The 25,166-nt window shown below is 42.5% G+C and overlaps 1 protein-coding gene across 1 annotated transcript; it reads left to right on the plus strand.

Annotated features, from left to right (window-relative positions):
- The first annotated feature begins 530 nt into the window (after window positions 1–530).
- On the plus strand, window positions 531–9,425 carry LOC117249868 (zona pellucida sperm-binding protein 3-like). Its single transcript, XM_033615670.2, has 11 exons — window positions 531–1,525; window positions 1,603–1,708; window positions 2,135–2,253; window positions 2,336–2,454; window positions 5,060–5,163; window positions 5,807–5,984; window positions 6,081–6,198; window positions 8,356–8,447; window positions 8,551–8,645; window positions 9,027–9,164; window positions 9,275–9,425. The coding sequence occupies exons 1-11, from the start codon at window positions 1,085–1,087 to the stop codon at window positions 9,400–9,402; spliced, it is 1,638 nt and encodes a 545-aa protein (XP_033471561.2). The 5' UTR covers window positions 531–1,084; the 3' UTR covers window positions 9,403–9,425.
- Window positions 9,426–25,166: the final 15,741 nt, after the last annotated feature.

Raw genomic sequence — 25,166 nt, forward strand, 5'->3', positions numbered from 1 at the left:
TGATCTAGAGGGCTGAATACAGTGGCAAAGGGGTCTAATGTCTCTTGGAGTGTTCACATATGCACAAAAAATGCTGAGTCACCACTCTGAGTCCATTTAGAGGGCTGAAAAGGACCGAGTGTGAAAACACCCTGAGTGGCTGGGAATGAAAAGCTTTAAAGTGAGTTGATTAAGGAAATGAAAGGAAGTGAATTGATTCATGGCACACTTTGAAAATTACAGACTTTCTCAAGTGAAAACACAAGTCATGTTTTTTTTTTAATTTTGTCATGTCAGTACTGCAGTCATCAAATTTGTAACTGTATTTATTTTAAAAAACTCTCCCACCTGCAGAGTTCAAGAGTTCAGACAGAGCCTAAAATGTGTTTCACCAGGCCAAGATTCAAACAGGTATGTGTGATTGACATGCCTGCTGGCCCAGATTCAAGACCCGCCCCGCTGCTTCCTGTCACATGTCAGCAACACACACACACATCTGGTGGTGGTGGTGACATTTATGAAGTCTCGCAGAGGATGATCATAAATCTCTTGTTTTATGATTGACTGCTGAGCTCTGCAGACTGCTGACCGTACAGCCTTGACATTCAAGCCCGGGTTTCCAACTCCCTGAGAGCGTTGATTGATGTGTCTCGCGGGGGCAGTGAACGCCACTCGCTGTTCGGGTCAGGCTTGTTTCTGTTTATAAAAGTCTTTGCTCATTACAATCATGGCAAGTGGGGATTTAGGAGGAGGTGTTTGCCTTTGAAACATTTGAAGAATGTGCAATATCTTGTAGACAATTATTTAAATTAAAGTGTTTCTTTATAAAAATGAGTCTCTGACATGAGGACGGGGTTGAAGCTGACTACACAAGCTGTCTATGTTTGGGACACACAGCCAAGCAGCTATCATCTAATCTGCAGTTTGTTTAGTGAGAAGGAAGAGAGGACGAGATTGAGCCCTCCAGGCTGGAATCCAATCAAGTCATTAGGAGTAGGTGGAGCCCGAGCCAAGTTCCCACAACTGAGTTTTGGTCAGAAGACAAAGACAGCAGTGCTCTCTGAAAAAGGCACCAAAAACCCAGGTTTTTGTGTGATAAGTTGTGATGGGGTTCAGAGACTTGGCTGTGTTCGGGTTTGTGCTTCTCCTCTCAGGTGGAAATCTCTGTGCTGCAACACAAAACTGGTCAAACCTCAGCACCAATGAGACTCTGAGCCAAATCCCTCAAGAGAAAGTGACAGAGGGCTCACAGCTGCCAGGTTCACCGCAGACAGCAGATCATCAGTCAAACCGCACGGCGCACAGCGATCAGGCCCGTTCTCCCGTCACCTACCGCCTCAAGAGCAACCAGCTCAGGAACCCAGCTGTCAGGAAGCAAAAACCACCCCAGCCTCTTGTGCATGCTTCTCAAAACCTGTGGATGACGGAGGCCGGAGAGCTGACCTCAGAGCAGCTGGAGCCAGAGGTAACTGTGCAAGCTCGAGAGCTGATAAAATTGGCGGCTCCAGGCCCTGATCTGAACCCACCTGTCAAACCGGAATCAAAGGTACGACTTCTACGCTGGCTTTTTGATCTTGCGCACCATTTAAGGTTCAGTGTAATTAAATCTGAAAGATATTCCAGGTGCTGATGCTGATGTTTGAGCAGCGGGTGCCTGTGCCAGCAGACAGCGTGGCAGCACGCTGTGGCGAAGAAGGGGTCACCGTAGAGGTCAAACAGAACTTCCTAGGTAATGGCTTCTGGTTAGTTGCTGAATTGTCTGAGCGGGGTTTTGTCCACAGAAGCACAGGTTCATTTAACATGCCTCCTGCTCCGGTGTCTGTAAAAGAAAGGGTTCAGGTTAGAAGCCCAAATTGGAAAATTGAATGGAACGGTGAAGATGGGACGCTCAGTGCTGATTACTGCAAAATGGCACAGACTACGGACTGGGCGATCAATATTATCCTTCCTTTTATTTCTTCACTCTGAGAAGAAGCATTCTGCATGCCCGATCGGTGCTCAGAAGCTGACTTTCAGTGATGCATTAAGAAACCTTTTTATTTGTCCTGTGGCTGAACCTCCACTTGCTGTGAGTGTTATTGACTGGACCAGGAGGAGAAATGGCCTCAGGTAATGGTCCTAATCTGAGCTGCACCTTTTTCCTCTTTGTTCCTAGGAAACGGTCAGTTGATCCGTCCAAGTGATCTGACCTTAGGAGGCTGCACCGCACTTGACGCCGCTCGCCACATCCTGCGGTTCCAGACGCAGTTGCAGGGCTGTGGCAGCACAATGACGGTGCGTGGCTCTCTGCCTCCTTTACTGTCCATCTCCTCTGTGTGTGTTCTTAAAGTCAGTGCTTCTGCTTTTTTTTTCTCAGATGACTGAAGACGCCCTCATCTACACCTTTACTCTCATGTACTCTCCAACACCCATTGGCAGCACCGTCATTTTGAAGACCAACCCTGCTGAGGTGGTAATTGAATGCCACTATCGAAGGTAGTTTTTTTTTTTCATTACTTGGCATCCCCACCTCCAGTTGTAGCTGTCTGAGGGTCTGGAAGCCTTTAAACATGGAATCTAGCTTCCTCAGAAAAAAAAAGGCCTCAAGAGGTATCAAAAAGTAATTCTATTAACTTGTTTCAAAAGCTTTTATCTGCAAAAAATATATTAGTATACCATAAAACACTGAAATCAACAGGCCTATATTTGGGACAGGCCTTTAATTCCTTTCACACAGTAATTTTTATGAACAACCCTTCTGATTCTTTTGATCTGAGGACCCTTACAGACTGAAGGAATATGAATAACTTACAGGGTAATAGAAGAATGGACACATAATTTGAGGAAGCCGGAGATCTTCTAAGAAAAAAATGAACTGCTTGGCAACCAGACCAGGCGTCTCATTGAGACAAGCTTTTAATTTGTCATAATGTGTAGCCACACCCAGCTAGTAAAAGGGGCTAGACTTTCAGTTGAAGTTTTACTGTAATACATAATTGTAGGCCTTATCATGTCTGTTGGTATTTCTTCATACGTTGGCCAGTAAACAGGTTTTGCATTGAATTCTATGTTGTATGAAATGTTCTTTAAAGGCACAGTTCATTTTTTTCTGTTGCATGTCGAGTCCCCGCCTTGGCTGAGCTGGGATGTTAGCTAGCTCAGTGGTGCTAGGTGAGCTAGCAGTGGATCAGAGTACTATATAAATCTATATTTAAGTGAAAGTACAGTTGCTCCTATAGAAAATGACTCAGGTAAAAGGAAAAATTACCATTTGAAAAACCTACGCAAGGAAAAGTTGAGTACCTGGTTCATAAATTACTCGAAGTTAAAGTTACTTTTATTTTTTTCCCGGCAAAATAATGGGGGGAAAAAAACACTTTTAATAAGTAATTTATGAACCAGGTACTCAACTTTTCCTTGCGTAGGTAGCAGGCTGGTTAATAAAACAAATAATTGCTTATACCTCAATTATATAGTTTACAGGAAGTTACAATATGTAACTGTAATATTTCACAATAAATTACAATATTATCAACTCACAAGCTTTTACTGTGATATTAAACTGAAATATTCAGAATTTTATTGTGAAATTTATGCAGGAAAATATAGTAATTTTACAGGAGTATACTGCTACAGTATCTCACATAAGTGAGTACACCCCTCCCATTTTTGCAAATATTTCATTATATCTTTTCATGGGACAACACTATAGAAATGACACTTTGATATAACTTAAAGTAGTCAGTGTAGTAGTCAATGAACCGAGCTCCCCAGAGCCGGCAGCACTCATGCAGCCCCAAACCATGATGCTGCCACCACTATACTTGACTGTAGGCAAGGGACAGTTGTCTTGGTGCTCTTCACCAAGGTGCCACACATGCTGAAAGAGCACCCAGACAACTGTCCCTTGGTTTGGGGCTTCATGAGTGCTGCCGGCTCTGGGGAGCTCGGTTCATTTAGTGAAACATGAATTCAAAGCAGAGCATGATCGCCCCTCTTCAGAAACTGAGCTGCAATGCAGTTTTCCAACATGATAATGACCCAAAACACACCTAGCAGATGACAACTGCCTTGCTGAGGAAGCTGAAGGTGAAGGTGATAAACTCACCTGTGCACCTGTGGGCCATCCTCAAGCTGAAGGTGGAGGAGCGCAAGGTGTCTTCACACCCATCTGCTCCATGATGTCATCACGGAGGAGTGGGAGAGGATTCCTGAAGCAACCTGTGAGCTCTGGTGAAGTCCATGCCCAAAAGGGTTAAGGCAGTGCTAGATAATAATGGTTGGCACACAAAATATTGACACTTTAGGCACAATTTGGACATGTTCACTGTGGGGTGTACTCACTTATGTTGCCAGCTGTTTACATGTTGATGGCTGTGTTTTGAGTAATTTTCAGAGGAAGGTAAATCTATACTACTACACAAGCTGTACACTGACTACTTTAAGTTATATCAAAGTGTCATTTCTATAGTGTTGTCCCATGACAAGATATAATGAAATATTTGCAAAAATGGGAGGGGTGTACTCACTTATGTGAGATACTGTAAATCACAGTAATATGGAGGCATATCTACATTAAAATTACAGTATACAGCTCTCACAAGAATCTACTGTAAAAATGAACTTACTGTGAAAGTGATGCAACAAGTAGCCAGACTTTTACTGTAAATCTCTTTACTCCTCTCTTCCTTAGCATAACACTGAATATTGACATCACACACAAGAAATTAACGTAGCTAATGTTAACACGCGAAGTACAGTTCACCTACAGCATGTTCAACTTATTTCAAAATCACTGCAGAGGTTAGAGGAGGAGTTTTTCAAGTGGAGATCTCTGCATGCAACAGCCAATATCTCTAACACTCAGCACTCACACCAAAACTATCCAGACTGATAAACAGCGCTACAGGTGAGAGGAAGAATATGCATTTTTGATTTTGGGGTGAACTGTCCCTTTTTAAAGGTTTGAATTTTCAGCCACCTGTGTTACGCTCTCCTCCCTCTACTCCTGTCTGTCTTGTGAGTGAGGCGCACATTCTTCCTCCTCAATGAGTGAGCCTCTCTAGAGAAATGCCTGTCCTCCCTGTGATTGTCCTCACAGGAGGCATTATGTGAGCAGCAGCGCTGTGAGGCCTACCTGGGAGCTGTTTGCCTCCAACATCTTAGCAGAGCAGCAGCTACACTTCTCCCTGCGTCTCATGACAGGTGGGGGAACACACGACAGAACCCGACAAACTTAGAGCTGACGTTCTGCAAGTGAAAACTTTGATTTGCGCCAGGCGGTTTGGCTAATTTCCCCAGCGACGGGTGTAATTGCAATCACTCAAGGCCTCGCGGACTGTTAAAGATGCTAAGCAGCGACTTGATGAACACGAGCGGAACTTTTGATGCATGGTGATGAGCTGAAATTACATGCCTCGTAGGCTGCGGCTGACCTGCCGGGGTCACTCGCACAATAAAGTGATCAATAAACAGCTGATTATGCTTTCTAATTAATTCCTGCACTGCTGAACGCGACTGCACCAAATTGGCTTTAAAAGTGGGGCCGAGCGTCTCCTGTGATTTACTCATTGTAGAATTTGCATGGTATGGAGTCAGAAAAGTTTTAAACTAGTTTCTGCAGGCACAGGCTCATCTGTGTTTCCTCCAGGTTAATGATCCGACATCTGTAATTCATTTATTGCGTCTTTAAAGTACTTTTCTCTTATTGTTACAGTACCTGTATCCTATTGACTGCTGCTGCGCTGACCCACTCTCCCGACGGGCACCATTTGACTTTGATCTAATCGGATTGATGGCCCCAGCATTACTTTTCCACTTATATTTCTCCTTGTCTGTATTTGATTAGAGGACTGGCAGTCGCGGAGAACCTCCAGTGTTTACTTCCTGAGTGACGTGATGCACATAGAAGCAGCAGTCCTCCAGGGTCACCATGTTCCACTGAGGGTGTATGTGGACAGCTGCGTGGCCACTGAGAGCCCGGACCCTGATTCTCAACCCAGATACCCCTTCATCAACAACCATGGGTGAGGAGCTGGGTGACATACTGTACCTATAAAGAGCATTAATGGTCGCTGTGTGTTTATGAATATGAATCCCGTGCCTGCATGTTCCCATATAAGGTGTTTCAGTGACGCTAAGCTGACAGGAGCCAAGTCTTACTTCATGCAGAGGAGCCGCGAGGATAAACTTCACTTCCAGCTGAAAGCCTTCAGGTTCCACCACGATCACAGGAATTCAGTAAGCACAAGATGTGTTTATACAAGTCAGAACTACTGATCTTGAATCACATGGCCGAACGTTTGACTTTTCCCGTCACTTTTTCCTCCCGTATATTTCGTATTCCTCACACTAACTTTAACCTTTTTTTCAGCTGCTCCGTTCGCCTCTGACATGCTAAGTTGGCACGAAATGTACACATTAGTAAGTGTTGTTTGAAGGCCGTAATAGCCTCGGTGCAAATACTTTCCAACTGAGGAAATAAAAGCCTCTCAGGTAACATCAGACTGAGCCAGCATCCACTCAGACAACTGATTTCTGCATCCGTACAATCAGAGTTTGGATGAATCTTCACTCTAAAGTGACTTTGATCATTTTGCCAAAAAGGAAATTCTACTCCCAAATGTGACAGACGAAAAATAACCCTCTGTGTACATATAATGGTTACATAAGTATACATCAGACCTAAAGAGCAGGGGAAAAGGAATGTCATACTCAATTTTCAGCTGCAGTTGCAAAAGTTATACTTATTTCTATGCTGGGAAAGATTAAATTAAAGGGTTCCTACGCAGTATGGGAAGTGATTTTAGTCATTTGTAGGTCTGGACAAGTATGTAAAAAATATTATTTGGACATTTGCAACCAGATTCCTAGCAATATCTTTGAATTGCGTGAATACATAGCATCACAAATCACCAAATATTAAGCTTGTCTGAACATTGTTTCTACACAGAATACACAAGGCCACACAGACGCCACGAAAATAAAATTATTTAAATTTGTTCAAGTAATTTTTCAGTTTTTATTCGTAACAGAGACTAAAAAAATGTATCCAATGTCCCAGAGGAGCAGTGTGTAAGATTAAGGGGGATCTAGTGGCATCTAGTGGTGAGGACTGCAAACTGCACCCAGCTGAAACTCCTTCAAGTTAGAATTCCTTTAGTGCCTCTGACACAACCAAAGCCAAAGAAGCAAACTCCCACTGTCCATCTGTATTTGACAATTGTAGTTCAGTTCAGTAGAGTGTCTAGCACCTATGACATACTTAGTCCTTTTTATAAGTCCAAGGTTCTCGCAGCTGCCATATGTTGCGTTAGCAGGTATCTTATAAAAGGTGGAAGCTGAATGACAACTTTTAGGTAACTTAAAATATTGCCGCACCATATGATCTTCCTCAGGCAGCTGCTTCACTACATTCCCCAAACTATGGGGTGCCGTTTGTAAGGTTGCTCACACTGAAATTAACAGCAACATTTTGCCACATTGAGCTTCAAACAATGTTTAAAAAAGTGGTGTGAATTTTTTTAAAGTCCCTTTTTACCACATTTACAGCAATATTTGAAATATGTTACATGTTATGTCACAGTTAAATCTAAATATTAAATGTTAAACCTAAATGTTAAATCTAAATGTTAAATCTAAATCTAAATATTAAATGTTAAATCTAAATGTTAAATCTAAATCTAAATATTAAATGTTAAATCTAAATGTTAAATCTAAATCTAAATATTAAATGTTAAATCTAAATGTTAAATCTACATCTAAACGTTAAATCTAAATGATGAATCTAAATGTTAAATCTAAATCTAAATCTAAATATTAAATCTAAATGTTAAATCTACATCTAAACATTAAATTTAAATGTTGAATCTAAATCTAAACATTAAATCTAAATCTAAATGTTAAATCTACATCTAAACGTTAAATCTAAATATTGAATCTAAACGTTAAATCTAAATCTAAATCTAAATATTCAATCTAAATGTTAAATCTACATCTAAACGTTAAATCTAAATGTTGAATCTAAATCTAAACGTTAAATCTAAATCTAAATGTTAAATCTAAATGTTAAGTCTAAATGTTAAATTTAAATCTAAATGTTAAATCTAAATCTAAATGTCAAATTTACATCTAAATCTAAATGTTAAATCTAAATTGAAATGTTAGAACCAAAATGAAGGTGTGAAATTTTTCAGCATTCCCCGCTCAGTCTAACCCCCGGACTATCCTGGTGTGAATGCGCCTTTAGTCAGAATGTAACATCCATGATAACAGTTAGATTTTAAAACCATTACGGGCTCTAAATGTAATTAGTAAAAATGCAGTCTGTGCAATATTTTGAATAGCAGTCATCCATGTTTAACACGGTACATGCTGTGTCCTTTAATGCCCTCATAGATCTACATCACATGTCACCTGAGAGCAACAAGAGTCTCCGTTCCCATCGACTCCCAACACAAAGCATGTTCATACTTGACTGAAGCCAACAGGTGACTGTTTCTTTCTTTCATTTTATTTACTCCTTGTTTCTGCATTGCCGTGACTATACACTTTATTCAGCCTCTGTAAGTGACTTTTGTTGGCTTTGCACAGATGGGTGGCATCAGGTGGAGACAATAAGGTGTGTGACTGCTGTGAGACCAGCTGCAGCGAGCAGAGACAGAGAAGAAGCCTGGGAGCAGATGCTGGTACAGTTTACACAAGCAACACTACATTACACGCGGGGATGAATCCTGAACATTTGATGCTGACCCAGGAGAGACATTTGCTGCTATTTCTTGGTGCAAAATATATCACAAAAGGTGTCCATGTGAATGGTTCCAAAGTAGCAGGCCTGTCTTATTAGGAATCCCAAAGGAGTAAAATACAATCAGCCACAGACGAGCACACGAGAGGTTGCACCCATATTTAGACAAGCTAACTTGCCTTCATTTGGCACACATGCTGTTCACGCATCTTTCGGAGGATTGATTCCGAGTTGATCCCTTTTTAATTGTCCAACCACTCAGTCATAGCGTGAACAGCTGAATCACCTGGCGAAATGCCCTCAATAATGTTGGACTTTCCAGATCTGCAGTGGGAGGGGACGGCGGCTCTGGGCCCCATCCTGCTGGAGGAGAGCATCCTGCTGCAGGAGCTGGCTGAGCTGTCCGAGCTTCAGTTGGAGCTAGACTCTCTGCTCCGAACACGTGAAGCGACTCGAGCAGGTGAGACGGACCCCGGTGTCGTCTTGCCGATATAACTCTCGTCTCTTAATCGCCATGGCTAAACGCTGGAACTAATGGAATGGATGATGCTTGTCTTGTGCTCTCCACAGATTCTTATTCATCAATAGCCCTGCTGTGTGGAGTGGGTGCGGCGGTGGCTGTGCTGCTGCTGGTTTTCACGGGTGCTTTCATTTACGGCAGAGGACAGAAACCCACCGGACACTTTGTTTGCACCTGATATAAGAGAATAAAACATTTAAAACCAAGCTTCGTTTTTTGTCTTTGTTGAAGAGAACTAAAATCAGCCAACTTGAAGTCAGTTTTTTCTTTTTAGAGATTGTTTTCAGAGCTAAAACGACTGTTTCTCTGCACAGTATACACTCCAGGTTAAGTGTTATGGGCTTGCCTGGGTTAAAAGGGGTTAAGCTGCAGCGTCCAGCCTTGCAGAAAATGACCAGGCCGTAAAATGTATGCTGTGTACACAAAGCAGCAGTGTATATTGCTCTATCAATCAGCAGGCTTTAATACCAGGCGGGGTTTAACACTGTTTTTGAGGCACAATGCAATAAATGAGAACTCGCTGAATGTGGTTAAGGGTTTCATAACCTGCAGGGGCGTGTCTGGGATGAAAGCGACCTTTTATATTAGTGCGAATATACTGTACAACAAGACAAACAAAGGAAGTGTACACGCTATGAAGGACTAAAGTGCTATTCTTAATTCACGCTGGGATGATTTGTATGGTTAATTTTTCCGGGAGCCTGCAGCTAGTCCGGCCCTGATCTCAGGGAGCTAATTTAATACACACCATTTCGACAGAGCTGCCATGTAATTCACTTTAGCTGCGTGAGATTTTTCCATCTTTATACTAATCCACATCTAAAACAAAGAAAACCTTACAAGAAGAAATGAAAAGCGGAGCACCATCGGCTCTGCGCTGTGCGGTAAAACATAAAACACCATCCTGGTAACAATAGTCATATTTTAGCTTCGGGCCATTTTCGGCTTTTCCCTTTAATTCACCCCCTCCAGCTTTCTGCCAGTGGCAGAGTATTTGTGAAATGGGGCTCATCATGAACTGTTGCTCACAAGCCCAGGAAGACGAATAGACATAATTAAAAAGCCCATAAAGGCGAGAGCAGGGGCTTTTATTACAGTAATATGTGAAGGCCTTGGTTTAATGGGGTGTTTGTTCCCGTGTGCAGGGCTGACGGCCGCGCTAGTTTACTGCTAGAGCGATGCTGACCGCCCCCCCCCCCCTTCCCCATCTCCAACACACCAGAGGCTAATAAAAAGCCATACCTAACAACGCACCAGCGAGGAGCGTGACAGCGAGAAGCATGCACGGTGATAGACACACACCCACGAGCCTCTCCCTAAAAAGAGTCATTCAGGATGTGGGGACAGGGTTTTATTGGGATTTTCAGATGGAGCAGACAGAATGAAGAACAACAAAGAGACGAGAACAAGAAGTGATTGGCCGTGGTCTTGCAGTATGAGGAGGCAGGACTTTCTCTGAACACAGTCGACAGTTTAAAGCTGTATTAGCTGATCGTGTGGCCACCGGGGGGCAGCAGAGCAAGCTATAAAGACACTTACATTTTAGTAGAGAAAGGACAAACATGTTGGCTTTTCCAGTGGCGGATCTTCCTATTGGCAAAAAAGGTGGCTGTCTAGGGTGCCACCCAGTGGGAGGAACCAGAATTGCACCGTACATTTAATTTGCAAATTGGCTCAAACCATTATTACCGATGTTTGTCAGCAACTTGTGTCGATTTGTCATTAGCTCTTGTTCTTGCTTGTAATAAATACAATAATATAAAAGAAAGTAGTTTGTCACAGTTCAAGATGGCTGCTGCCGTATTTCTCTGAACCTGTGGCTGATTTTCTATCCAACAAAAATCCAAGAAATCCTGCATTAAATTAAAAATTTCTGCTGCTGTTTCAACTAAGAAGATTAAAACCATCTCAATACTGCGAAACTGTGGACATTGCTGGTATCTCTGGAGGTTTTTGGCTCTATTTTGGATCTATCCTGCTCAACTCTGGGCCCAGTAGTCCCTGATGACCAACCATACCTCCGAAAGCCTCAGACAACACCACTGGCTCAAGTATGTGAACTGTTGGACCAGCAAAAGGATTTTTACAGAACTTTGCTTGAGGGGAAAAGGTTCAAAACATGTGTGCAGATCATGGTTGACGCTTCAAACAAGAGGACTGATGATCTGTCAAAGCAGGTCGATGATTTCAAGGTGAGTCTAGAAATGACTCAGAGGGAATTTGATGATTTTAAAGTTTCATGTAAATCTTGGACACAATTTGCAAAAGTTTGATCTCAGTGTCAGACAAGACAGAATATCTGGAGAGCCAGTCACTACGCCACAATTTGGGGTTTTCTAGGGGGTAGGGGATCCAGGGGGAGCTCACCTGGTGGAAAATGTGCTAGGTGTGACACTGGGGTTTTCCGTTGGAACTTTTGGCCACGCCCAGCCAAATAATGTCGCGTCTATGTCCGTTTCCATTTTCAGTTATAAAGAGCTAAGTTGTGCCAAGTGTTGCTAAGTCACATGCAAGATGGACCATTTCTGGAGTTGGGTCAATGCTCGCCCCACCACCTCCAAGCAGGTTGCAGTAACGTCCAATGGGTTTCGTCATCATTCAAGAACAATTCAGTGCATGTTTCCAGTGTTCTCATCTCTGTTCTTCAAGCAATTAGTAGATGGCAAGCAAAATCGTCGGTCGACAGTGACGTTAGCTTCGCCCTGGTTCCCTTGTCAAAAAGCCTGTGGGATTTTTTTCACTGGATTTTGGATTATTGCAGAAGATAGTATTCACAAATGATCACTTTTATTATTTTTGAAGTGTAAATACAATCACCAGAAGTAAAAAGCTAATGTTTTTTTTAAGATATTTTTTGGGGCTTTTCAGCCTTTAATTGATAGGACAGACAAGTGTGAAAGGGGGAGAGAGGGAAGGGATGACATGCAGCAAAGGGCCACAGGCTGGAGTTGAGCCCGGGCCGCTGCAGAAACAGCCTTGTACATGGGGCGCCTGCTCTACCACTAAGCCACCGACGCCCCGTAAAAAGCTAATGTTAGACAATGAACAATATTTGCTACAGTCACGTGACTTCAGTGTCACCACCACAGCGAGCCGTGTTCGGCGTGATGACGTTCTCTAGTCTCATTTAGCAACGTGTTAGCAACCAGACAAAGTTCTGTATTCTAACAAAACTAATCTATTAAATGTCCTTGAACAAAAGTGAAAATCTCTTAAGTTTTTGTGCACAGACCTTAATTTAGGCATCGAACCAAAAACCCATTGACTTTTAGATGAGGGAACTGGGAGTGCTAAACTGCTAACTCATGTCTGGGTTTCAGTCACCAGAAGAACATTTTGGCGTTATAAGTTTCTGCAAACAACGAAGAAATTACAATTGCACATTTCATATGTATCACATCAACGTTTCGAAAGCGATAGTATCGTAAATGAGCTGACTTTGTCATTGGAAGGTAGGCGAGATGCCTGCCAAGCTGCCGACCACTGCAGACCACTATTTGCGATGAACAAATAATGAAACCAATTGTCTTTAGTGAGTCATGGTTATCTTTCCAGCAGGGATTTTGCCCCAAAAATTGGGTATTTGAAGCCAAAACATGAGCTTGTCCTCGCCATAACCAAGTGGTGTTTGTGCCTAAACCTCACCACATGTTAAACACAGTGTTGTAAAAACATACCAGTTTTATTTATCCACCGTATCCAATAATGTGCAAATGTAATGTATCCATAGTTTGCAGACAGGCACAATGCTAGCATTTTCTCTGGCGAGTGAGTTGCTAATCTCTCATCAGATGGCCCAAAAACCTGAGCCAGAAACATTTTAATTTAACAATTTAATTTTGGTACATGTCACACATTTAAATGTTTCATGTAGGAGGGTGAGCTGCTTTTCTCCATTACATTCTAATTTTGGGATGCCAGCTGTTAAGACAAGCACGTTTTTTGTTTTTTTTTGTACATGCCAAGCTTGCCTGCAGCTTTCAGAGGAGTCAACAGAGTGTAAAAGGTGTTAATGTCTCGTTATGGCCGCAGAGAATCGTCATCATCACCATCATCATCACCATCATCATACCGGAGATGGTCGCCCGCCCACAGATGTCTAACGGTTATGGCGACATGGACCCAAGCTGACAGGCAAAATGGCAGAGAGTCCTGAATCAGCCATTTTACCCGGACAGGATGTGTGACCCCGAGGGCACGCATGCTCTTTTACTCTCGTGCACACACACATAGGCCATCAAAAGTAATGGTGTGTGTCCAGTGGCAGGCAGGGAGAGTCCTCTCATGTCTGGCAGCCATAACGATATTATTGCTGTAGATGGAGCGTGCTGGGGAATATTGTTCCACACCATTGGTATGCTGCAGACGTCCACTCGTACCGCACACCGGCGGTGATGACAGAAGTCGGTATTAACACCAGACTTGTTGGTTGATGATTTTGACGAGGAGCCACAACATGTGGGTTCCTCTTCAAAACGAGCAAACTGCATATTTTCAGCTGCAGAGTAGATTTGTGTGCTTCGTTTTTCCAACAAAGACAGACATAGGTGACCATTATCGGAGAGATGGTGCTGTGTTATTACTCCGAGCCTTTGAAATTCAAGGCAGACAGCTCTATCATTTACGAGATACTATCTGACTTAAATTATTCACTCCTTGTTTGAATTTAAATAAATATCAAAGGCTGTTTAATTTAAGCCACGAGAGCTCATTGTGTTATTATACACCTCTGATACAGATTGCAATATTACATCAGGGTCTGGTCTAGAGAATGCACGCACACACAAACACGCACGCGACCTCTGTCCAGGCCCATAATTAACCCTCTTAATTAAGAGAGAAAAAAAGTTGCTAACGAAGGAAATGGATTTAATTAGCTTGGTCTTAGCCCAGGCACATGAAAAACACACACACACGTGCACTCACGCGCACACACAAAACAATTAAGCCTCTTTTATCCCGGCTAATGGCTTCAGTGACTCAGAGCCTTTCTCATTAAGACTATCAATAATATGCTGATTACATGCATCCACTGCTCTCCTTTATCGGGGCACAAAGGGACGAGAGTGTGTCTCTAAGGTTTCAGGGGTGGGGCAGTCTGTCTGCACGACCTTATCTGCTAAAATAGACGTTTGAATTGTTTGGCTGGAGAAGCTAAAAGAGGCTGTGTCTTTATTTTCTGCAGTTTATCTTATCAAAGAGGCCACGTGTGTCTTTCATGGGGAGGAAATGCCTATGAAGTTGTACTGCTGAGGGCTTTATGGGGGCGAGATAATAGACTGAGGAGTGGTGGGGACTGTTGGGCCGTAGATCTGTCTGCTTGTCTGACTGTGTGCCACCAGCCCCCGCTGGCTTTCAATCAAATAAGTTCCTGCCTGTCTGCTGGTCTGTCATCTGTCCATCTGTGGTTTTTTTATCATATTTAAATGAGACCTATTATGCTAATTTACAGGTTCATGCTTGTATTTTGGGTTAATATTAGAACATTTTTAGATGTTTCAATGTTTAAAAATACACATTCTTTATCCTACACTATCTGCCTGAATATATCTGTATCTGAAATGCTGCATTTTAGCACCCGTCTCTTTAACCCTCCCTCCTGAAAAGTCCAGTCTGCTCTGTTTGGTCGGCATTTCAGGGTCTTATGCATCCCCTCTCTCTAACGGAGTATGGCAGCACTACATTTCTTACGTTTCCCTGATGTTAGCACTTAGCTACATGTAGCAGTGTGCTTGCATCCAGGGAATGTAACAGAGTATAGTAACACTTTATACTGTGAAAAATCACCAAAATCCAAAATCTTCTCACCCGGACATGTTCAGGCAAGAATATGATCCAAAATTGGGAGGAAATTAAAAACGTCAGCAACCAAGATTACATGTTTCCCTGACGTTAGCAAGTAGCTACATGTAGCTATTTCTATCCTGAAAAATTCTCAATAAAATCTTCTAATCCAAAATCTTTTACTTCTGGACATGTTCCAGCAGGAGTATGATCCAAAATCGGGGCGAAATTAAGAACACTGAAAAATAAGTTTACGTTTCCCTGATGTTAGCACTTAGCTACATGTAGCAGTGAATTTGCAGCCAGGGCGTGACTGTAACAAAGTATGGCAACACTTTCTTCTGTGAAAAATCACAGATAAAATCTTCCTAACCAAAATCTTTGCATCCAGAAATGTTCCAGCAAGAATATGATCCAAATTTGGGAGGAAATTAAAAACATTGGCAACCAAGATTACATGTATCCCTGACGTTAGCATGAAGCTATATGTATCTATTTTTATTACGAAAATTTTCCAATAAAAGCTCCTAATCCAAAATCATAACATCTGGACATGTTCCAGCAGGAGTATGATCCAAAATTTAAAAAAAAAAAAAAAAAAAGGATTACATTTCCCTGATGTTAGCATGTAGCTACAAGTAGCAGTGTACTTGCAGCAAGGGAATGACTGTAACAAAGTATGGCAACACTTTCTACCATGAAAAATCACCAATAAAATCTTCTAAACCAAAATCTTCACATCCAGACATGTTCCAGCAGGAATATGATCCAAAACTGGGGAGAAATTAAAAACACTGGCACCCAAGATTACATGTAGCCTATCCCTGACGTTAGCATGAAGCTACATGTTTTATCGTGAAAAATTCCCAATTAAAGCTTCTAATCCAAAACCGGACATGTTCCAGCAGGAATATGATTGGGAAGCGAGGAGAATTTACAACATTGGCAACCAAGGTGACATGTTTCCCTGACGTTAACATGTAGCTACATGTAGCGGCGTACCAGATGACCATATAAAGATATCCGTCACAATTTGACACCATCTTGTCTCAAAGGTTTTTGTTAGTTTTGTTAGTATTCAGTATTCGCCTGAGGGATTTGATCACAGGGATTACTTTTACATACCTTAACCTCATTATTTGGCGATGTTTTATTTGAACATCCAACATTGTAACATTATATAAATATGACAGAAAATAAGGAAAAGCATGAGGTCCCCTCTTCTACACATATTTGTACAGCTATTGCTTGAAATATTTACATTCGCCTTCTCTTTTTATCCTTGACATGGAGGTGTGTAAAAGTGTGTGTTGCAGACAGAGATAGTAAAGACAGATAGACAGGCATCTGTCACACAGGCAGGAAGACAATAGGTCTGTGCTTTGACCTTCAGTCTCTTCCTGTTGTAACAGACACTGGGGTCCCTCCCAGAGGAGGAGAGAGGAAAGGGGGTGGCGTGACCTGCGGTGCCGCACCTTCACCCCCCTTCTACACAGCATCCCTAAACATCCCTTATAGGGGCTGCCACGCTCCCTCTGATCTCCACTGTTTTCCAACTGATGCTATTGTGCGACTTGTTTTTCATCCACGTTCTGAGGGTCTCATGTGGCCACCTATGGAGCTGACAGACAGACCTTTGTTCAGTTCCCAGCCTCCTTTGAGTAGTTCAGTTTTACTGACTGACAAAGAGTTGTAGATGACTTTAAAGAAACTGAATAAATGCATGCTGGGAATTGTTGTGTTGCTCGTCTTTTTCCTAAACTACATCAGATGAAATTTACTCCAAACAAAGACAGACATTGAGTTAAGGTTATTCTTTACTTGTAATTTGCATTATTTAACAAGTAAATCATCATCAAAGGGACACTGCAGAGATTTTGTATTGCACTTCCATATAACTGTGTGGCTGACAAGAGACAGATTAAAAAAGGATTTGTTAAAATCTGTGCAGCTAATCTGACTTAAAGCCTCCAGTTTGGATCCTTCTCCAGCCTACATTTCCCATAATGCAACCAAAAGCATTAAAATGGAAGCTCAGCTTTAGAAAAAGGCCAAATAACCATGATATCGCGCACTTGTGGGTAGACAACTGATTTGCTATGATAAAGATATGTTGCCTTGCTGGTGTCTTTGATTAACCAAATCTATTAGCATGGAAGCTAAGCAACATAGCCTGCTGCTGTGGATGGGGGCTGCGGCAAATCATATTTTAGCCACCTAAAAAGATCTATATCAGTGAAAGTGTGTTCTATATGGAATAGTTTCTTTGTTTTACTTTAAACATAACTGATCAAGGCAGCTGAAGACCTGCAACTCCCATGTTCTGCAAAGTAAAATTACTGTTTTTGTCAACGTATCCTGCTTTCAAGATAACAGCTTCAGTTCCCTGTCCAACATACTGGTTCCCAAACTATGATACGTGTACCACTGATGGTGCGCAAACGTCCTCTCGTTGTACGGGGTGAAATCTATGTAATGCTATTAAAATACTGCAATATTTCAAATGAAAATACTTAAAACTAAAATTATGAAATCCCTGAAATTTAAGATTTTCCTTTCCTGTAATATTTTTGTTTGGATATAGCCTGCTAGGCAGTCACCTTCATTAATGTAGAGCACACATATGTCCATGGTTAGTCTTGAGCTAAACTGTGATGGTGAACAGATGTATATGTATATATATATGGTTTAAGTGGTTGGGACGCCATGTAAAAAGTTAAGGTTAAACAATAACTGATGGTCCACTTGCCAGTTTTTTCCAAAACGCCTTCAAACTTGGACAAGCTTTTATTTAGACACTCTCTCCACTCCCACGCTTTGTAACTCAAGCTTACTATTATGAATATGTAGTTTCCAAGATGACATCATCAGGGTTATATTTATGGATACTTTCAACGTTTTGTCAACGTTATTTGTACACCACTGATGACATTTTCAGGGGTGAGAAAAAACAGGAAAATGCTAGGGTCCCTCCAAAAACAAAACTGGATAAAGGGGCCCCTTGATGGCCACTTTTATTGGCATACTAGCCACAGATTCCCCAAAAAACCCATGAGCGGGGCCCCTTCTAGCTACCATGATACAGCTGCATACTGTTAATGTAGTCAGGACTAATGATGGCCAAATGAAGCGTCATGAACCACCAGCTGTATTTGCTGAACCCACTAGATGGCGCTCTTGGTGTAATGAAAAAGGCTCAAGAGATGGCAATGCAGTTTGGTTTCAACTAGCAACGGCCAAATGAAGCTTCATGAACCATTTTCTCTATTTTTGGGTCCACTCTGGCACTCTTTGTTCAACAAAGAGTTGAAACCAAACTGCATTGCCATCCCTTGAGCCTTTTTCATTACACCAAGAGCGCCATCTAGTGGGTTCAGCAAATACAACTGGTGCTTCATGAGGCTTCGTTTGGCCATCACTTGTTAGGACAGTCAGCTAGCTACCTGTAGCTTCATATATACAATGTTAGGTGTAACTTTGGGTGCAACCGTCGGGGCCTTGATGGACTTCTTTGCCTGGGGGCCCCCAGACTTGAGGAGCCACTGGACATTTTACAACTGATTTCACAAGCTGGCCTTTATGGGTACAATTGGTGGAGGTTCCCTTTAATATTGGGATAATGATTTAAGCTATATCGTCCAGTCTTTTGTGTAGGTGCAAAATGAGACGTGCAATGTACAAAACATATTTCTAAATGTAGAATATGATTCATCACAACGCTGCAGCCTGCTTGCAGATCTCAGGATGCCAATGTTTTACCTCTGGACGACCTTCCACAGCTGAAGATTGCAAAGTAGAAAGAGCTCAGGAAGGATTAATTCACTGAAACCTTTTTCTTAAAGTTGCAGCTCCCTTTCTCCCAACTTATGTTGTTCCAAAATTCCTCTTCACCATATGTGCCACATGAGCCAAACGCAACAGCTCCTGAAATGAAAATAAAGTATTTCTTGGAGGCCTGTGTTCTCGCAGCTCCTCATCAGCTGTGCCAACAGCACGGCACAGATCCTCTCCGGCCCAAACACCCACCGTATACGAGATAAATAAATCACCACGCTGGGAAGCATCTGCACCAGGGAAGTTAACACGGATGTGACTTACTGCAGAACAGATGTCTTTTCTGACTGAAATAACATAAGATCCATCCCATAGTGAACCCAACACCTTCCTTTCAACCACCAGGAGGATAACCACAACAAAAGGCCCCCCTTCCGTTTATTCCCGCTTTAGATGTGTTTTTTTTTGGTACACAATGGATGAAAATATTCTGGCCTTCGCGTTTGATGTGGACTTATTTTCTTGTGGTGTTTTTCATGTGCTTTAATGGGAAGGTGCTGATGTGAACGACGTTTGATCCCGGCTCTCAGGCGCAAGAAAGAAGAACAAGGCCTCGCACAAAGGGATGAGAGAAATGAAGAAACTCACACCTCTCATTTATGGATTCTAATATACACATTTTTGTCCTATAGACCACGACCTTTAATCCTGACTGGCACACTGAAAGAGGATGAACACACGGCACACAAACACGCTCCTTTATCATTCAAAGTGCGCCAGAGCTATCAACCTGAATAAATAAATCCCCCTCTTATCTCACAACGCAAAACTGGATAAGCGCTCCCACCGGGTCTGGATGGAGGAAGCTGTCAGCACCTCTATTTTGGTTTGCTTTCGCCTCATACAGAGACAGAATCCTGTTTTTCTCTCCAATCCGTCCTCCTGGTTTTCAATCCCCGGAGAGCTGCTTCCCTCCATGTGCGTGAGACGTATGTGTCCCGCCACACCATCCATACATGATCCCCCTTTCCTGCTTATCTCCGCTGCTGCTGAGCCTATATCTTTCAGCAGTCGATAAAGCCGCCGCACTGCAGAAATTTCCAGGTTAGACGGAATGAAAACAGGATTTTCCAAGTTGTCAGCCTTTAAACCTGTTAGTGAGATATATTTGCCATTACTCGTCTCGACACCATACCTTCCTATATCACACCCATGTGTCTGTTTTGACACCTGTAGCTGCTGTGAACAGACGGCACTCGCTCTATCCGTGGCCTAGTTTTGAGCGCTTTGGATTTTCTTTGTTTCATACATACATAACAAGATTCTGGATGCAAAATAAGACACTTACACAGCCCATCATGCCAAAGTCCTAATGCCCTGTGTTAGATAATGACTGCTATTCTACTGACATGACTTCTAGTCGACACAGGCCAAGACCAATTTGTCAAGAATAATCACTGCTAGCCTTTGATGGCTCAGAAAAGTCTCTATTCCACAGGTTTTTCCATTCATCAAAAAGAACAAAAGAAACTAAAAAAGGCTCACAGAAGGGAGGCAGTACAGTACTGATGGTTGTTCGGCTTTCTTGCAGAGCAACATTGCCACCTGCAGTCAATCGAGGTGAATAAAACATTGGCATGGCTCATCAGGCATGCTCAGTCAAACACAGAGAAGGTTTCGTAAAGCACAAAGTTGATTTCATGTATGCTCTTTTAACCCTTACCACCATTATGTCTCAGTTCTACCATGAGCGGATTATGAGACATTGGGCCCCTGGGCACACATATGCAAAAGGCCCCGCCACCTCTCCGATGCAGGAGCAAGAAACACAGACTTTGTGGTGGTTTTGCATCTTTTTTTTCGAATTTTTGGTCATTTTGTTTCTCTTTGTGATTGTTTTGTCCCTTTTTATGGTTATTTGCAGTTTCTTTGCATCTCTTTTTGCATGTCTTAAGGCCTTTGCACACTGTGTCCGTCTTTTCCAGATGTGTTTCTTTAATTAGTCATCCAAAAAGCTATGCACAGAGAGCCCAATGTGTTTTATTATTCTGTTCTTTCCGAAAATTTGCATTACGTGACAAAATGAAAAGACACATTTCCCACTTTGCCTGTCTCCGCTGGAGTTACCTTTCTGCTTTTTGCCTTTAATGGACAGGACAGTGTGAGAGACAGAGCGGGGGTTGACATGCAACAAAGGGTTACAAGCCAGAGTTGAACTTGTGACTGCATTGCCTCTGTACATGGGGTTACGGCACTATCCATTACACTACCAACGCCCCAATGTGTAGCCATTATTGACACAACATGAGGTCGTATTGACTTTTAGACAAGTGACAATTACGGACAAAGAAAACAGACTCAGTGTCCAAAGGCCTTTACTGGTTGGTATGTGTAAAGTTAAGTGACATTTTACAGTGAGAGTAAAGCAGGGCCCCTGGGCATGTGCCTGCAGGGCCTGTTGAGTAATCCATCCATGAATTCTACACACAAAAGTCTTTCATGCTAAATAGTATTTCAAAACAGTATAGAATTATCTATGTTTTTACTTTGTGTGAGGAAAAAAATAGCTCCCAAAGCACAGTCCGTCAGTGGAAAAACAGTGATGGGGTCACTAACAAAAAGCCACTGGAATTATGGAGAAAAACAACGGTAAAAAAACACCCTTATTTGGAGGCAAAGTGGCCGGAAACACAGCAATCGTTCACTTAAAACAACCAGTTTTGTCATTTTTCTGAAGCTTGGCAGGTGTCACACCATCCACCATCACTGAATAATAATTATTATTTTGGCAAGTGGGCTGTATTTAAAGTTTCCTCCTGTCTATCACAGCAGTCAAAAATGTGTCAGTCTGACTGCGTGATTTGAAAACCATTCCCTTTGCTATGCTGCCCTCCTGTGGCAGTTTAGGATACGACACATGATGAAATGGCCGGGGTGTGAGGGTTAGGCAGGACTCTGGTTGTTAAATATTTGTGCTTCTCTTTGCTGTGCTTTTATGTGTTCCTTTTTACGACAGGTTTATTTCAAAGACGATGCCTTCAGGGCCCCAGACACCCAGGGGGCCCCGAAAGCCCACGTTTATTAAAACGGTAGACAGAAGCTTGAAAGCTGAGGTCAAGATTATTGGACAGCTTCTTAAAGGGGCACTAGACCAATTTTAAACATGAAGTTTACTCATCAGGAGGAGTACTGGTAAAACAGCTGCACAATAGAGGTTTGCAGGGGTGAGTTTTTTGTTGGCCAACCCAGGAGTTAACAGAGCCGTCATCATCATCTGTGGCAAACATACGTTTATAATACTTACACGTTTATTCAGCGAGATAATCTTTACAAATGAGCACCACAGTGCTAACGCCAGAAGTAAAATTTTGTCTGCAGCAAAGGGCCACAGGCTGGAGTCGAACCTGGGCTGCTGCAGCAACAGCCTTGTATATGGGGCACCTGCTCTAGCCACTAAGTCACAGACACCACAGGTAATGCCTTTTTTAAGACTCATAAAAGCTACCAAATTCACGAGGGGAGTATTTGCTGACCTATTTTTTGTCATAGGACGAAACTTGAAAATATCTGCGGCTCATGTTAACCTAGTGTTGCACAGTATACCGGTACTGAAATAGTACCGCGGTACTAGAGTATTCCAAACGGTACTATGATGATGATGACTATGATTCAATTCATTAATTCAGTTAATTTATTTTACTCATTTATGCACGCAAACACCTTTCTTGTTCCTATTGGAGCACATATTGCGCGAGTGGTGTGTATGACAACACCTGTATCAACATTCGCAGCTGCCGCACGTGAAAAAAGACAAGAGAAAGTCTGCCTCGCAAAGGGAGACAACACGAGACAACACAAACTCGGTGGAACATTTGAGTTACCAAACCGTGACGTCCGTACCGAAGTACTTACCGAACCATGATTTTTTTGGTACCGTTACACCCCTACTATTTATTGTTCTAAAGGTTTGTATCCAAAAGGACTTTTCCTTAGGAAAAGTACCGAAGAGTATCGAAAAGTATCGAAATTCATATTGGTATTGGTACCGAAACAAAGATTTTGGTATTGTGACAACACTATGTTAACCACAGACCTTACTTCAGGCATCTTACCAGAAACCACTGACTTTGAGACGAGGGAACCAGAGGTGCTATGATGCTACTTATACATAGTTGACTGAACAGAAAGAAAGTACAAGGTCCTAGCCATCAACACGTACACCCTGCTAGTCATCAGATACCCCGCTGGTATTATAAGCTGGCCAATGGAGGAGATAGAGGCCACTGATAACAATGCATGAAGAGTTTCATTGCAAGTCCAGCACCCTGAGACTCTAAACTAAGTAGAGCAAGGGGGGCCAAGGAGTCGTGAGCGTCAGAGCCACTGTCAAGGACGAACCAACCAAGATCAAGGAATACATCAGGCAGCAGAACCCTGAGAATGCAGAAGAGGTGGATGAACCATCATGGACGGACAAGCCCCTGCATGGCATGTACCACAGACAGATTGAACAAGGGTCCAACATCCAGAAATCCTACCAGTGGCTGGAAAAGGCACTTAGTACCAGATCAATAGAAGCAGGGGACTACCACACCAGACTCAAACTCCAAGGCCTCTGGTAGAGGACCTGAGTTTGAGGACGGCACCATCCATGACCACTAGATGGGGCAGTCTATCCATTATTAGAGTTCAAGGATTTCAGTGGATGACAGCTTTTGTGCTACTGATACATTTAAGGTAATAAAAACAGACAGTTAGCAGAATAATTAAGTCACAATATTTTAGATATCTGCCTATATAATATTTGTCCATATCTAAATTAATAAACAGTGGTAGAAAAAAATTATTTATTTTTTGACCCACATATTATTTGCTCTGATGAGCCTTATATGATTGTTCTTTGTGTGTGTGTGTGTATTTGTGTGTGTGTGTGTGTTAGCAAAGACTTTAACTGATCCAGCCCCCAGCACACTTCTCGTGCACCAACACACTCACACACAAGCACACACTCGCCGATCCTCCGCCCACTCTCCTCCATAAATACATTTCCACTGCAAATCACACAGCAAATAAATCACCATGGTTACAGTAATATAATAATTGCCGTACTTGAAGGAGGCTCTGACTGATGATGCTTGCAAGGCCACTTAGAAATCGATAATTACAGAGAAAATATGGCGTGTGCGAATTCATTTAGCAGCAGAATGGATGTTGGGATGCTTGTTTGAACCAGTGAGCAGGATGGAGTGTGGAAAACAGAGCGAGAAGATGTGAATGTCAGGAAATAAGAGAGTGTGTGTGTCTCTTGCTCTTCTCAGCTCACATAATAATCACTGGGCTGTTATTTGTGGGGGATCGATGTCACTTTTATCTGCATTATGATATTGGTTTAGAAGCTGCTTCCAAAGCAAGAAAAATGTAAAAAAATTAAGGCCAAAATCCTGACTCAATGATCCTGAATGTGCCATATATATGAGATGAGAGTAAACTGAAATGAGTATAGGTATCACATCCAGAGGCGTAGGTGGTGTAGTGGATAGTGCCGGCGCCCTATATACAAGGCTGTTGCTGCAGCGGCCCAGGTTCGACTCCAGCCTGTGGCCCTTTGCTGCATGTCAACCCCCACTCTCTCTCTCACCCCATTTCAATCTATCCTGCCTTTTAAAGGCAAATAAAAAGTATCACATCCAGGGGCGTAGCCAGATGTTGTACAGCAATGGGGGCTCAGCCCAAACCCAGGAGATTCCAGGGGCCCCCTGCAATGATCTTTTCCCCCAATAACGGCAGCTATATGCGCTATTTTTCATCATTTGATTTTTTTTTTTTTTTGCTCACCTGATGTCTGACCCTGGACCATTCTATAGGCCCGTTTCCACTGAAGAAATTCCTGGTATTATTTGGGGGGCGGGAACTTCACAGGAATGTCCTCTCACTCAGGAGGAAGGTTCCTGTAAAGTTACCAGGCTCTGGATGTGACGTAATCGTCGCGCGACCATTTTGACCAGGGCGACGCAGCAAAGAAACGAACAAAGAAGAAGAACAACAAAGAAGAAGAAGCAGAAGTACGAAGCAGAAGTAAGAAGACTGTCTTCCATTTCTTGCTTTTCTTCTTACAACTCCTTTTAAAAATGCGACTCCTCGCCTGCTGAGTTTTAAAAATGCCGGCTATTTTGTTGCTTTCTGTTGACATCACATCCCGTCTTGAGTATATCCAATCAGCACCAAGTAAACCCCAAGCCCCAGCCAGGAGTTTTTCAGGGCCATTCTGAGTACCTACTCCGAGGCAGGGACTTGTTTAGCCCCTGTAAAAGTTCCAGAACTCTGTCCTTCAGGGGTGGTTCCTGCGGTGGAGGCACGTACCAACAGCCCTGGCCCCGTAAAATT

The sequence above is a fragment of the Epinephelus lanceolatus genome, chromosome 24 (genome assembly GCF_041903045.1).
Source record: "Epinephelus lanceolatus isolate andai-2023 chromosome 24, ASM4190304v1, whole genome shotgun sequence".
NCBI lineage: Eukaryota > Metazoa > Chordata > Actinopteri > Perciformes > Serranidae > Epinephelus > Epinephelus lanceolatus.